Here is a 15,274-nt window from a genome sequence, read left to right on the forward strand (position 1 = left end):
TCTGGGGAGCTCTTCTCCCTCGCCTTTTATAGAGGCGTTCCTTGGACGGCCCGATCCCTGGTCCTCCTTCCATCCTGGATGTGTTTCTCTGTATCCTTCCTCAGATGTGATGTCTAAAACCCAATAGCACATTCCCTCAGCGTCGCCCATCTGAAGAGTTCAGAACATACTGCTGGAGAGTGATGGTGGAGGCCCGGCGGATGGAGCTGCGCCAAGACCTGAGCTTAGAACTAGCCTAGCTGTGTGACCCTGGCCAAGTCACCTCACTGCTGCCTGCCTCAGTTTACTCAGCTGTAAAATGAAGATGATAAAAGCACCTGCCTCCCAGGGTTGTTGCGAGGTCATGCCTGTAAAGTGCTTTGCAGACTAGAGGGGCAGTGTGGCGTGGTGCGCCGAGAGCTGACCCCAGTCAGGCAGAGCTGGGTTCGAGTCCTGCCTAAAGCCCTCTCACCCTCCGATGAGCGCTCATATAGAGACCTAGGATGATCATTTAAAAAAACAGACAAAAACACTGCAGACAGTCTGGTCACAGGCCGGGCTTCCTTGTTATCCTCTCGTGGTCCTGACCTCTTAGACCGGTCAGAGCCAGCTTTAAGGCTTACATTGTGTTTCCCATTTGATCCTCAGACCCTGTGAGCTAAGTGCTTTATTATTCCTCTGTGACAGAGGGGAAACTGAGCAGGCAGCAGTTAAGAGATTTACACAGAGTCATCTCGCTGTGTCTGAGGCAAGATTGGAACTTGGGACTTCCTGACTCCAACACGCTTTCTTCCTCTTCTGTACAACATTATACTCCCAAAGGTGCTTTTATGTACATCTTTTACCCTCCCACCAGTTCTGTGTGTGCTCAAGCTGGGAAAGGGGGGGCTCACGGTGTCTTTGGCTCATAGATGACAAGAGGCAGGCCCAGCGAGACTCGGTGACTGTCGGCATCACCCAGCTCGGTTATTGTCAGAGTCAAGACTAGAACTCAGGCCCTCTCATCCCTAGCTCGGTGTTGATTTCTCTCTGCCGGCCGTTAAAACTTTATTGGAGAGGGAGGGGAGGTCAGGCAGGAAGACCTGGCTTTGAATTCTGCCTCTGACCCTCACTAGTGGGGCCTCGGGCCACTCTCTAAGTAAGACATGGACTTAGTCTTGAGTCGGGGTCATCTGTGGATAGAAATCTGAGGTGTGATTCAGGCTTTTATGAGGTGCCCACTCACTCTGTGAAGGACCTGAACAGTCGTGATTCCGGCCTGTCTGCTTTCCTTCTGTAGCTGAGAGTGAAGTTTACAATTTGTATAGAAGTGTATTTGAGGCCTCTCTGGTCCTGGTGCTGACCCAGGCTCCTGGCCCCAGTCCGAGGCCCCACCTCCTATATTCCACTTTTTTTCCAACCAGAAGCCTTTCAGGAAATGGCCCAGGGCCAGGGACTTTGCATGAGATAGAGCCCTGGGGGCCACTGGCCTCAGCCCCTGAGCTGTCTTGGAAGGGATGGAGACCTGTGCTTGTAGCTCCAAGGAGGGCTCCTGTCGCTGCTTGCTGCATTTCTGAAGTCCCTGTAATTCTAACCCTCCTCAGGTTCCCCAGCTTCCCCTAAAAACAGCCCAAATGCCGCCTTCTGCCAGAGACCTCTCCCTTCCCTGCCTTCTTCCCCAGCTCCTCTAAGATTAGCCTGGCAGTGATTTTGCATGCACTTTGCTAGTTACATGTTGTCTTTTCATTAGAATGTGAGATCCCTGCTACATGGCACTGAGCTGGGCATATAGTAGGTACTTAATAGATGCTCATGGATCACAGGTTGTTAGAAGTGGGCCTTCCCACATGCACTGAGTGTGTTAGCGTAGCCTTGTCCTCCATCCTGCCCCCTCTCTTTTCTCCATGCCTTTTCTAGCTGACTCCATCAGCCCCATGGATCAATGATCTCCTCAGGGATGCCCAGTTCTATAGACACAGCTGTGATCTCTCTCCTCACCTTCAGCCCCAAACCACCAACTGCCTGCCTCCCACCTCTGCCTCGATCTCCCCATGGCATCCCAAACTCAACAAGTTGGTACCAGAATTCATTCTGGTTCCCCCCAAATCCATCATCTCTCCAGACTTCCTTGTGTTTCTTAAGAAGATTGTTAGCCTCAGGTCTCCAGGGTGGCCACCTCCTCTTCAGTCTTGCCCCTTCCCTCATCTTCTGCCTCTCTCAGCATCACTCACTTAGGTTATTGGTCCTGGTTCCAGGCGATGCCCTCCCCAGCTCTCCCTTCCCGTAACTGCTCAGGTGACATGTCTGTGTGCACATTTTATCCCATCACTTCCCTCCTCTTTGGGCCTCAGTTTCCTTGCCTGTAAAATGAAGGAGTTGGAGGACAGGGTGTCCCAGAAGTCCTGGTGGGCTCAGTGATGCCCTTAGAGGCCCCTTCCCTTGTGCTGCCATGAAATAGCTCTGTGGTTTACATTTAAAGCTCTTTGCCATCTGGCTGCAACCCACCTTCCCAGACTTACTTAACATTCCTCCCCCTCACCCACTCTGCCTGACAGACAGTCCAGCCCACTTTCCATTGCATCTGTCCCCTCCAAGTCTTTGCTGGGGCTGCCCCCAGGCCTGGAATGCCCTGTCACCTCCCCTCTGCCTGGTAGGATCCTCCCTTTCCTTTCTGAGGCAGCTCAGGGTTTTAACCTCTTAAATGAGGTTTTTCCTGCTGCCTTTGAATATTAGCATCTCCTAGCCTTGAAATCCCTTTGTGTGGAGTGTGTGTATAGAACAGATCCCTGCAGCAGTAAGCTCCTGGAAGACAGGCTCTTGTGGTGTCTTCTCTCCTGTGTCCCCAGCACCTGTGGGAGCCTTTAACAGATCGTTTGCATGAGGACCTGAGAATAGAGAGAAGCCCACTGATCTTCCAAATCAGCAATTAGGTGCCTCCAGCTGTCTTCTAAAATCCCTAATCTTATACCCAGTGTAAATATTTCTGTTAGTCAATAAACATTTAGGACACAGAGCTGTTGGCCTGGAGTCAGGGAGATGTGAGTTCAGATCCAGCCTTAGAGACTAGATACGTGATCCTGGGCAAGTCACTTAACCTCTGTTTGCCTCAAGTTTCCTCATCTATAAAATGAAGATACCTTTGCAAAGCCTCATGACCAGGTTAGGTGAAGTGAGGGGAAGCAGGGAGATTCTCCAGCACGGTGTGGTCAGACTCAGAGGGAAATGGGGTGGGGAAGGTATCACTGAACTGTGGCCCTCGTGTTGACTTAGAAAACCATACATGGTCATAGATTTATTTTTTATTAATGCTTCAGCATGTTAAAATCAGAGAGTGATGATATTTGGATCTGTTTCGAGGTATACTTGGGAGTGTTTGTGGCCAGCTGGTGATGTGTCTGAAACCTCTGCTAGGACATTTTTCTGTCCTATACACACACACACACATCCATTAGAAATAGAAACAAAAGCATTTTCCCCAGATGTTTGCCAAAATACAGACTTCTCAGTCATTGCTTTGAATGTAAGAACATCAGGAGAAAAGAACGGTAGAGTGTAAGCAACTTGAGGGCAAGGACTTTTTCCTCTAAAATTTTTGTTTTCTTCAAGTAGCAAGCATTTATTTTCTCTCCCGCCTACTTCTTTACCCAATTGAAAAGAAGAACCCCTCTAATGTATGTATATAGTCATATATAATATTACATATGTAAAAATCTATGTCTCATTCTGCACCCCGAGTCTCTCCTCCCTTAGCCTGTGTTGTCATTGGTTCTCTGGGTGACCATGGCACTGATCAGAGCTAAGTCTTTCAGAGGTCTTTGCCTTTACAATGTAGCTCTATTACAGTATTATACAAATTGTTTTCCTGGTTTGGCTCGCTTCACTTTGCATCAGTTCATACAGGTCTTCCCAGGTTTCTCTGAAGCCATCTCTCCATTGTTTCTTGCAGCACAGTAGTATTCCCTCACCTTTGTATACTGTGACTTGTTCAGCCATTCCCCAGCTGATGAGCACCTCCTCCGCCTCCCCAGGTTCCGGCTTTTTGCCGCCACAAAAAGAGCCGCCATAACATTTTATGTATAAAGATGATTTTTATCTTTGGAACCCCAGAGCCAAGCACTGGGGTTCCACATGTAGTAGGAAGTTAACAAAGGTTCAAGCTGAAGGGAATTCGGCAAAGACCCTCTACCTCTATGCCTTGTGGTGTGGTGGGTAGAGGAAAGGGCTCTGATTGGCCTCTGAGATAACAGACATGGGGGGCGGGGCGGGGAGGAAGCGTTTCACTCAGCCCAGGATGGGTGCAGCACTGCAGGAACCTGTTGGTTCTCGTTGCAGGTTGGCAGCCTCGGTGGTTTCTTCTCTGTGGGGGGATATTATCTTATTATGACTCCCCCGAAGATGCGTGGAAAGGCTGCAAAGGAAGCATCCAGATGGCGGTCTGTGAAATTCAAGGTGAGGCTGGTCTGAGTCAGTATCTAATTTAACCCAGTACAAGAGCTGGCCGTGGTACCTGCAGAACCCATGGAAGTGCTGGGCTTTGTTATTCTCTGTTGGTGTCTTTCTGGTATAGGCTGATGTGTGTACTTATTCACCCTCACAGAGCAAATTCTAGGAATTTAGCAGACCAAAGCAGACTTGTAATAGCACATATGTATCTGTGTAGTACACACATAATGTAGGCATGTGTTTGTGCGTTCATCTGCATGCACACTAGATATATATCTTGTGTATGTTTCCCATATTTATATATTGCAGCTGGCATTATATTGGCTTTAATATTTGCAAAGCGCTCTACATAGTGTGCTCATTTATCTGTGAATATTAAAGGCAGTTAGGCATCATGGAAGATTAAGCGCTGGGCCTCAGGTTCAAAGCCTGCCTCAGACACTTCCTAGTTGTGTGACCCTGGGAAAGCCTCTCTAAGCCTCCGCTTCCTTATCCGTAAAATGGGATAATAATGAGGTCTGCATTGCTCAGTTATTATGAGGATCAAATGAGATGACATATGCGTATGTGCTTTGCAAACCTTAAAGCGCCATATAAACTCTGGTCATCATTATGATGACCCCTTGGTGACAGGCAGGCTCCTCGTGGGACAGAGAGTATCTCACCCTTTTCTCTGTAGTTCTAGGGCCAGCACAGTGCCCAGCACATAGTAGACACTTAACATATGCTTGTTCAACATTCTAATGATACCAATAAATGTTTGTTGAATGAATGAACAAAGAAAAAGGAAAACCTCATGCACTCCCTCCTCCTCATCGTATAGCTTGGCTTCTGATCTGGAATGTGCCAAAATGGTTAAGGGTCCTGCGTACCTGAGACCTGCTGAGGAGTTTGGGAGATTATTTTCCTTGTGAATGAGCCCTTAAGAACGCCCTCAGCGAGTTTGGCTTCTCTTGGGAAATAGAAAAAGAAACATGTACTCTTTATATCCCACCCCACCCCCAGGTGCTAAGCCACTCCTCCAACAAATCCCCCAGAGGGATTTAAAATATTCCACGGTGTCTCAGCTTGCTTTTGACCGTCAGATATTTGCATATACAGCACAGAGACCGGCAATCTAACCTTTAGATGAAGTGCCTAGGAGGAAAATCCTTTTTTTTTTTTCTGGAGTCCCCTTCAGACCAGTTAATAATTTCCCTGTCTTTGGAAGCCGACTCATCCAATCCACCCATCATTTATTAAGTGCGTACCATGTGCAGGGTGTGGGGACATGAAGAGAAAAGAATGAAGTGGTTCCTGCCCTCAGGGAGCTAACATTCTACTCACAGCTCCTCCTTTCAGTCAGCAGGCAGCTCCCAGAAGAGAAACAGGATTGTGTAGGTAGGAGAAACTGGAAAATGTCACGCTCCCTGCCAGTGAACCTATTCAGTGCCCCCCCAACCTCCCTTGACTCAGCATCCCCCGGAGAAGTCTCCCTGTAAGGCTGAGTAAGGCAGGAGCAGATTGAGGGGAAATGTCCTTTTCATCTTCTGACCTCAACCCTGCCGTTCCCAGTTCACTCTGCAGATAACACCCGGATGGATCTCATCATCCCAGGGGAGCAGTACTTCTACCTGAAAGCCAGAAATGTGGCGGAGAGACAGCGGTGGCTGGTGGCCCTGGGCTCAGCCAAGGCTTGCCTCACAGACAGCAGGGCCCAGAAGGAGAAAGGTGAGTACTGGACCTGGGTGTTGTCTGGGGTCTTGGACGTGCTTTCTTCTCATCTTTGGGTTCCCCTGCTCACTCTGAACAACGTAGCCCCAAGTTTGTGGAGTAGGGGGACAGTTCTTCAGTTTCATTTGAAACAGAGTTTTGCCCTCCTAATTCTGACTTTGTGGGCTCCCAGGTGCTTCACTAGCAGCAGTGAGGTATTAAAGCACGTTGGGGACATCCTCCATCATCCGTGGTAGGCCCTCAGGACTGATAACTCCACAACTGCCTGAGCGATAATCCTTAACACTGGTCTGGTGATATTATTCCCCCACTCAAGAAGCTTCTATGACTCCTTGTCACCTCTGGAGGGAAAATCCTGAACTTCTCTGTGTGGCGTTTAGTGCCCTTCACAATCTGACTCCAAACCATCTCTCCAGATTTATTTCATTTTTCTTCCCCTCACACATGCTGCGTTACCATCAAACCAGACTATTTCATGTTCACGGTTCACAACATTCCATCTCCTGCTCCTGAACTTTTGCCTAGGCTCTCTCCAGTACCTGGGATGTACTTCCTTCTCCTCTCCAACCTTCTAGGACTGCTAGCTTCCTTCAGCACTGGGCTCAAACACTGCTCCTCCCCACCTCTAACCCCCATTCCACCCCACTGATTATTTTCTTTTGTTTTGTGTGGACTAACCTGTGTCTGTTGTATTCCACCCACTCCCCAGTAGAATGTAGACCTCCTGAGGGTAAGAACAGTTGGATTTTTTTTCTTTGTGTTCCTGGTGTGGTGCCTAGCATATAGTAGACACTTAATTAATACTTAAACGTTGTTCTTGGATAAAGAATGGAGTTTGTCAGTAGCCAGCATCAGCCCTGCTCTGGGCAGGGAGAGAGGGCAGAGTCAGCCCATCATTAGCCTCCCCTGAGACATGCAGAGCTGAGTCTAGCTGGCTGATGATAAGGGAAGCCTTTTTGGACACATAAATAACAGTGTTCCCATTTTACAGGTAGGAAAGCTGAGGCCCAGGTGGCCAAGTTAAGACCAGCCTTTTGACTCTTCCTTGCACCAGCCACAGGGCCACCCCTGCTGCCTTCTACATGATAACCTTTTCAGGCAGGCTCTATGTTACTCTGGCTTAGACCTGGGATATAAATCAGTAAGGTATCAGTGGACAAAGGCTTGGAGCAGTCTTTCTCTGCCCTCCTGACCTCCCTTGGAGGAGTGGAAGATCTTGATTGAAAAGGTTGCTGGAGGCCATCTGGTGTAGCTCCCGCCTTTTCAGATGAGGATACTGAGGCCCATGGAGGGGTGCCCATGGTCACACAGGCACCAAGTATCAGGCACAAGATCCAGCTGTCATGGTGCTTTTCCACGGTCTTTCCCCTTCACTTGTAACCCAAAGAAATCACTCTGTGGTCAGAGCCTTGAGAACTCGGCTTTATGTCTGTGGTCTGAGAAGGCACCGGAGGAAGGCTTTTCATTTGAGGGTGACCAGCTTTGAGAAGCCTCATGCCCTCCTGGTTACCGATACCTGCTCTGGGTATGTGCCCCCCTGCACAAGGGGTGATTCCAGGCCAACCCATTGAGTTCCCCTTGCTGTCCTCAGGGGGCGTTAGAGAACATCATCCACAGGGCTGGCCACTGTGGGACATAAGGACAGGGCATGTGCTCATTCTGTCTTAGCTTGGCATGGCCCCCTGCACACAGTAGGTGCTTAATCAATGTTTGTTGGACGACCATCGATTTTTAGAAAGCCTCTCCTTCCTCTGCTTCTTAGAATCTCCAGTTTTTTTTCCACAGCTCACCAGAATTGCACATAGGTACTTTGAGATCATGGCCAGCACATAGTAAGTGCCTACTAGGTGCCAGGGAGTCCAAGACAAAGGTGAAAATGAAACAGTCCCTGCCCTGGAGAAGCTTACATTCTATCGAGGGGAGACAATGCACATGTAACTACATCTGAAATACAGCCCAAATAAAATACAAGGTAATTCTGAGGAGGGGAGAGGGAGGAAGGGACTCTGACTGGAGCTGCAAACTGGTTTAACATTTCTGGAAGACAATTTGAAATTATGGGAGAAAAGTCTTGGATTCCCTGGCACCTAGTAGGCACTTATAATGTGCTTATCCATTCATTGCTTTAGATGCATTTTAGATCAGGGATTCTTACCCATTTTGTATCCTGGCCTCCTGGGGCAGTCTGGTAAAACCCCTGCTCAGAATCAGGTGTTAAATGCATACAATAAAATACACAGGAGGACAGAAGGAACCAAGCATATTGAAATTTTGTTATCCAGATAGTAAAGCAGCAAGTTCCCTGGCCTTGAGTTAAGAGCCCTATTGTTGAGGCTTGGCACTGGCGATGAATCGCCTCCTTGTCTGGCCTTGACTCAGCTCGCTCCTCCCTCAGGCTCATTACCACTTCTTTAACCTCATTAGAGTTCACTGAAAACACGGAGACCTTGAAAACCAAGATGTCGGAGCTCAGGCTGTACTGCGACCTCCTCGTGCAGCAAGTGAACAGAACAAAGGAAGCCACGGGGGCCGGCGTGGGGGACGCAAAGGTAGGATGACCTTACTGGCCTCTGGGAGGGAGGCGCATCCATTCAGAATGATGGCACCCAAAAGACCAGCTAGGACGGAAGTATAGACACCCCCTCCCTGGATATGGCAGATCGCAGCCTCCCTCTGAGGGAACTGGGGCAGGGGGTGTATCCCCATCTTCCAGGGAAGGAGGCAGAGACTGAGGTTTGAATGACTTAGCCAATAGTAACGATGGTACATTATCAATATTATGGTTAATATACAATTATATATGTTTATTAGTGTATCTCATTTATTAACCATTATCTAATAACATAATTGTGTGTTAATTCGTATAGTAATAAAACAATATTATTATAATAGCTAGCATTTACGTAGTGTCTACCATGTGCTGGGCACTATCTGTACAGGATATAGATTGTCAGCCGGACCAAAGCAGCCTCTAACCTGTGGGTGGCCAGAGCCAAACAGAGCAGTCCAGCGACAGGAGAGTCCAGAAGCAAACAAGCTTGATTTCTAAGTGAGGGAAATAGCTCATAAGCAAGGAGAGGATCTAGTCCCAAGTGCAGGGGACCTGAGGCAGTGTGGGAAGATCTCAGTACTTACAGCAGTGTCTGTGCAGTGAGCTGTGGCCCCGACAGTGATAGGTAACAGCCACAATGGGACAAGTTTGATTCATAGTGGGGCTTCATGACCAGAACATGGGTATAGCAGGTGCTGTCCGAGCGCAGAGAACACCGGGTGCTGGTCAGAGCATTACAATAATTATGTGCTTTTGCCAGAGGGCAAGATCATCCAGAGTGCAAAGGACTGTTGTTATGCCAAGCTCAGGGCACAGCCTGCTGGCCAGGACTTAGGTCTGAAAAGCAGGATGTCTCCTAATATCTTGACAAGATAAATGATAAATAGACAGATAAAGCATTAATTAACCATTTTGTATGTGGTCCACATTAAATATGAACCAGGGCCTTGTTTAATTCCCTGACATGAAAGGGCTAACCCTTCAAAGGGGAAGAGGAAATATAATGGCCAAGGGAAAGAAAACTGGACTTAAGAGTCAGGAAGACCTGAGTTCTAATGTCACCTTGGACACTTACTGGGTGTGTGATCCTGGAAAGGTCTTGGGCTTTGGTTTCATTTGTAAAATGAGAAACAGGCTAAATGACCTCTGAGGTCCCTTCCAGTCCTGGTCCATTGAGAAGAGGTGCTGAACATATTAAAAAAACAGTCTTACGATGTGGGGGAGGAGTGGGGAGAGAGTGAGGATTGTGTGAGCAGAAGCAAGGCTCGGAGGGGACCAACCAGTCAAGGAAAATAAGGTTTTTGACTCAAAAACTGATCCGTTAAAGGGTCTCCTCCACTTCCCCCTCACTCGTTCTCTTTGAGGAGTCTCACCAGCCTTGCCAAAGACTTTGCTCAGCATCGCCCCCTCACACTCTCTGTCACCGTGCTTTGCCTTTAAAATTCCCTGCTCACAATGAATTCTGATTAACAAAATTTGACCCAGGCATTGTCCTGGCTTCTTCGGGGAAGAGATCAGCCCTGCGCATGTAGGTGATGCAGCCCTCATCGGCACTCTTACATCTGAGAGGGTCACACTCTTCAGTGTTTACTAAGCACATTGTCATTCATTCTAAGAGCATTTACCAGTGTCCCTTTATTTTTATACATGATGCAGGTGCCAGATAAGGAATAATATTTAGACTTCCCTCCTTGGCTTTTGCCTGCCTTTCTGCCCAGGCTAGTTTTGCACACCTTGCCTTCCTGGACCCTCTAGGCAAGCCAAACTGACTTCCCTGGATGGAGCGTTCAGTCTCTTACCACCGTGCCTTTGCCTAGGCTGTGCCCCCTTCTTGGAATGCCCTTGCCCACCTCCTCTTAGAATCAGTTTCTAAGTTCTGTCAAGGCTCAGCTCCCCTGGCCCCCGCATAGGAGGTTTCTTGGCTTAGTGTTTGTTCCCCTTCTCAGATTATCTTGTATTTCCTTCTCTGTTTACAAGTTCTGGTCTTCTTGAGCCCTTCCTCCCAAATGAATGTAAGTGGGAGGACAGAAGCTGTTTCTTCTTTGTCTTTGAGCTTCTTGCCTCTAGGGGGCCTTCACTTAGTAGGTGTTTCATAAATTTTTGTTGGGTTGGAATTTCAGTTCACAGACTCACAGATTAAGAACTAGAAAGGACTCTAGAAGCCACGTAGGCCCCCCTTTTCCCCCCTGACTCTAAGGATAAGGAAAGAGAGACCAAGGGATGTCCGAGGTCACACTGGTCTAAAGGGACTAGAGCAGGAATTGAACCCAGGTCCTCGGACTCAGGCGCCCACATTCTTTCCACGGTCCCTGGAACACTCACGGTGTGTACCCTATGATGGATGACAGCCGTGGAGACAGAGCTAATGACCGTGAGAGCCTCTGACGTGTCACTTTGGTCCGTCATCGAGAGTGACTTGGCCTCAGTTCAGTCTGGGATCAGTGGCTCGTGCTGAGTCAGCTGGCTCAGCGGGGGAGGGGGCGGGGTGGGGGGAGCCTGGAAAACAGTCTTCGTCTGTGCTGCTGCTGTGATCAAAGCATGACCTTGGCCTCATTAGCATGAGGCTCTCACCCATCGTGGGCCAGAAGTGGCCCCGACAAGTCAGGGAATTCAAACATTAAGACACAGCATTCATCGGGATAGATGGATGGGGTGCGTTGTGCCAGGCTCACACCACGTCTGTACCGAAGGGCGGAAACCTCGTTTGGAAAGGGATAATGTGACTCAACTGGTTTCTAAAGCATCAGGAAAACATGGAGAGAAGGAGTCTGGAGGATGGGGGTCCTTCCCATCCCCCTAAGGCAGCCAGCTGAGCCGTGGGGGACCCTGGGAAAGAGACTTTACTTCCCCATCCTGCTCAGTCTTCATGCCTTCCTGCTATGAATAATCTCCAGTTTACCTCATCTCCATCTTGTTTGTATTGTTGGAAGGAAAGGAGGAAGGAAGGAAGGGAGAAGGGAAGGAGGAAGGAAGGAAGGGAGAAGGGAAGGAGGAAGGAAGGAAGGGAGAAGGGAAGGAAGGAAGAAAGGAAGGGAGGAAGGAAGGAAGGGAGAAGGGAAGGAGGAAGGAAGGAAGGAGGGAAGGGAGACAGGAAGAAAGGGAAGGAGGAAAGAACAAAGGAAAGGAGGAAAGAAAGGAGAAAGGAAAGGAGGGAAGGAGAGAGACAGGAATGGGGGGAGGGAGTATTTATTGGACACCTGCTTTGCTAAGCACTTTACAGATATCTCACAATGACCCTGAGAGGTATTATTACATATTGTGATTATCTGCATTTTACATTTGAGAAAACTGAGGCAGACCAAGGTTAAGTGACTTGCCTGGGATCACCCAAGTGTCTGAGGCTGGATTTGAACTCAGTTCCTCCTGACTCCAGCACCGCTGTCCTATCCACTGCACTGCCCAGCTGCCTCTCTTAGCACAGTGCCTGGCGTATAGTAGGTGCTTAATAAATGCTTGTTGGCTGACTGATTCCCAGTTTCTTCATTTATAAACTGAGGGATTTGGCCCCAAAGGCCTCTGAGGTCCTTACCGGCTCTCAATCAGTGACTCATAAGCCTCTCTCCCAGATCTGTTTGATTTTAGTCAGAGCCACATTCCTGCCCACCAGCCCTCCAACTCCATGCACTTGCTGGAGGCCTGAATTGTGGGTGTGTTAGAGCTCACGACTTAACTTAGACTTGTATGTGATTGACTAACAGACAGCCACGTTTGAGCCATCTTTACTTTCGCTGGTCAGACGTTACAGCGTCACCCAACAAAATGGCAGATTCTGCTCTCTGCCTTATGGTCAGCGCCAGACTTTCCAGCTGGACGAGGTAACAGCGTCTCCCCCTCTGGCTCTTCCCTAGGAGGGGATCGATGTGGGCACTCTGCTGAAGTCCACCTGCCACACCTTTCTGAAGACGCTGGAGGAATGTATGCAGATTGCGAATGCAGCCTTCACATCGGAGCTGCTGTACCGGACACCCCCGGGCTCCCCCCAGCTGGCGGTGCTCAAGCCCAGTAAGGTGAGGTGGTGCCATTGGTGGGTGAGCGCTCAAAGGGCGAGAAAAGAATGAGCGAGCTTAGTTTTAAGTGGCACCTTGAGGGATGGTACCCAGCATCCTTTATAGAGACAGGCTTTTTACCTTTCCCTCCCCTCCCTCGCACTGGGACACAGCTCACTAGCCTCTTTGCTGTTTCTCATACATGGCAGTCCATCTCCTGCCTCCGTGCTTTTGTCTTGGCTGTGCCCTATGCCTGGAATGCCTCCATCCCACCTCATCTTCCTTCACGATTCTGCCCCAGTCACATTATCTGTGACGGGTCTTTCCCAGTCCCCCTGACGCTCGTCCCTTTTCTCTGAGATGATTTCCCATTGACAATGTGGGTGTATGTTGGATGCGTGTAATTATGTGAATGTTGTCTCCCCCATCAGACTGAGCACCCTGAGGGCAGGGACTGTGTTTTTGGCTTTCTATCCCCCGCCTGCAGCGCAGCTCCTGGCACACAGTAAGGGCTTAATAAATGCTTGTTGCTTAGGAGCCCTTCATTTAAATTGGGCACATTTTAGGACTCAGTCTCTGAGTTGGAAGAGACGCCAGAGGCCTCTGGTCCAGAATCCCCCTTTTCCAAACACCTGACAGGCAGCTGTGTAGCCTCCAAAGCCTTAGGGTGAGGGGCTGCTCCAGAGGCACCACTTAGGAGCCCCTCTGATTGGAAAGAAGCTTGAAACTGGGTCCAGATAGTGTTGGGAGGGATGGTCCAGTTGCCCAAAGGCCCATCTTCGTGCGCACGTCCTCTTTTGGTGGTCCAGACCCCTTGGCAGCCCCACGGTGAAGCCTGCAGATTCCTCAGAATCGTGGTTTTTAATGCCCAAAATAAAATATGTAGAATTACAAAGGTGGCCAGTTACACTGAGATCCAGTTTTCAGAATTTTTTTTTAAAAAGCCAAGTTCACAGATGGATCCCATGTTAAGAAACCTGACCTTAGGGGCTCGGATGCCCTATTTGGAAAAATGACAGCAGAGGCTGGTGGATTCTGTGACCCCCTCTCCCCTGACCACCTGAGATTGCCAGAGTGGAGGGGGCGTTAGCTCGGGCTGGCCAGAATTGTGGGGCTGATGTGTTACAAGCTGTTCATGTGAACGTTTTCTTTTCTTCTTTTAAAGACAAAACTTCCCATCATACCGATTCACAACGCTCTGGAAAGGTACAGATCTCTGTTTCTTTCTTTATTTGTTAGTGATAACATAAGCCGGTTACTGCTTTAATCTGTCTAGGGAACGATAGGACAGAAGTTCCCTTTTCAGTGAGCGGGGAACAGGGTCAGTCCCTCTTCAGCCTCCCAGCTGGTGATTAGATTTCTCTCTCCATCTCCCTTACGGGCAGGCTCCCCCCCACTGGGGTGTTTTCCAGTGACTGTATTTCCCTCTGGTCCTGCAGGGATATATGTAGATTGGAACTTCTCCCTTGGAAGAGTTAACAATTAATTCCCACCTACATTCATCATAAAAAGATGCCATGTGTATGTTTATGAATTTAATTTGATAGGACAGGAAAAAAGCGTCCAGCCTGCTTGCAGCATCGTACGTTCTCTTCTGATTTGGGGTGCTTTGTACATAGTTGAGGTGACGGGTACAATGTAGTAGGAAGAATTCTGGTTTTGAACTCTGAGGATTTGGGTTCAATCCTGCTTCTGACAGAGACTGACTGTGTAACCCTGGCAGAGTCACTTAACCTCTGAAGTGCCGCACAACGTAGAACTTATATCACATTGCTTGCATGTTCAGTGAGGGCAGAGGGAGAGAATTTAGAACTCAAAATTTAACAAATGTTAAAATTGTTTTAACACGTAAATGGGGGGAAATCAAATACTAAATAATTAAAAATAAAACATAACTTCAAAAACATAAAACTAAAGTGCTGTCCACAAATCTCTAAGACTGTCAGTCGGCAGGAAAGTCCCTACCTATGTTGATAAGAGACTTTCTCTGCTGGGGGTCCGACTCTCAGTGCAGTCTCAGATCCCACCCTCGTCCCTGCTATTCACACAAACATGTCCATCTGTTCATGTCGTCTGCGTGTGTAATGGCTGGACGGCATTGTGGTACGTAGTGTATTCGTCTGTGGGAACTCAGAGGCAGCTCTTGATTTTGTAAATAAGGAAACCGAGTCAGTTGCCTTCCCAGGGGTCACACCAGGAGTGAGGCTCCAGGCTGGATTGTGGGGCGTAGGCTCTTCTGTTAGACTTGCTTCCCGGGTGCTTGCCCCAAGAGCAAGGTGGGACTGACTTAGGGGGAAGTGAGACCGGCCCAGCGGGAGAGGTGAGAACCGGTAATGGAAGGCAAACGTTGCTAATTAATGTCTCTTTTCCTCTGGGGGCTGGTCTGGAAAAGCTGCGAAGGGCTCCTTGACTTCCCCAGCTGGGACACAGCCCCCTCCCCACTTTATGTCCCATGGGAAATGCAGATGTTGCCTGCCCCAGGGAGGCAGGACTGTGAGGCACTAAAGCTGGCACTTCCTGGGCCCCCCAAGGGCGGTCAGAGAAGCTGGGGGTGTGGGGGAGAGCTCCTGTGGTACTGAGCAGGGGAAAGTGCAGGGGAATATAAACTCTGTGACAGCGAGGC

At 48.9% G+C, this 15,274-nt stretch overlaps 1 protein-coding gene across 1 annotated transcript in view; it reads left to right on the top strand.

Moving 5' to 3' along the window:
* PLEKHA8 (pleckstrin homology domain containing A8) overlaps window positions 1–15,274 on the top strand; it is a 45,869-nt gene that overhangs the window by 13,165 nt on the left and 17,430 nt on the right. The window contains exons 2-6 of the mRNA XM_036761079.1: window positions 4,291–4,407; window positions 5,956–6,111; window positions 8,539–8,663; window positions 12,514–12,672; window positions 13,817–13,857. Of these exons, the coding sequence (XP_036616974.1) occupies window positions 4,291–4,407; window positions 5,956–6,111; window positions 8,539–8,663; window positions 12,514–12,672; window positions 13,817–13,857 (598 nt within the window). The remainder of the gene's footprint in view (window positions 1–4,290; window positions 4,408–5,955; window positions 6,112–8,538; window positions 8,664–12,513; window positions 12,673–13,816; window positions 13,858–15,274) is intronic.

This window comes from Trichosurus vulpecula, chromosome 5 (genome assembly GCF_011100635.1).
Source record: "Trichosurus vulpecula isolate mTriVul1 chromosome 5, mTriVul1.pri, whole genome shotgun sequence".
Lineage (NCBI taxonomy): Eukaryota > Metazoa > Chordata > Mammalia > Diprotodontia > Phalangeridae > Trichosurus > Trichosurus vulpecula.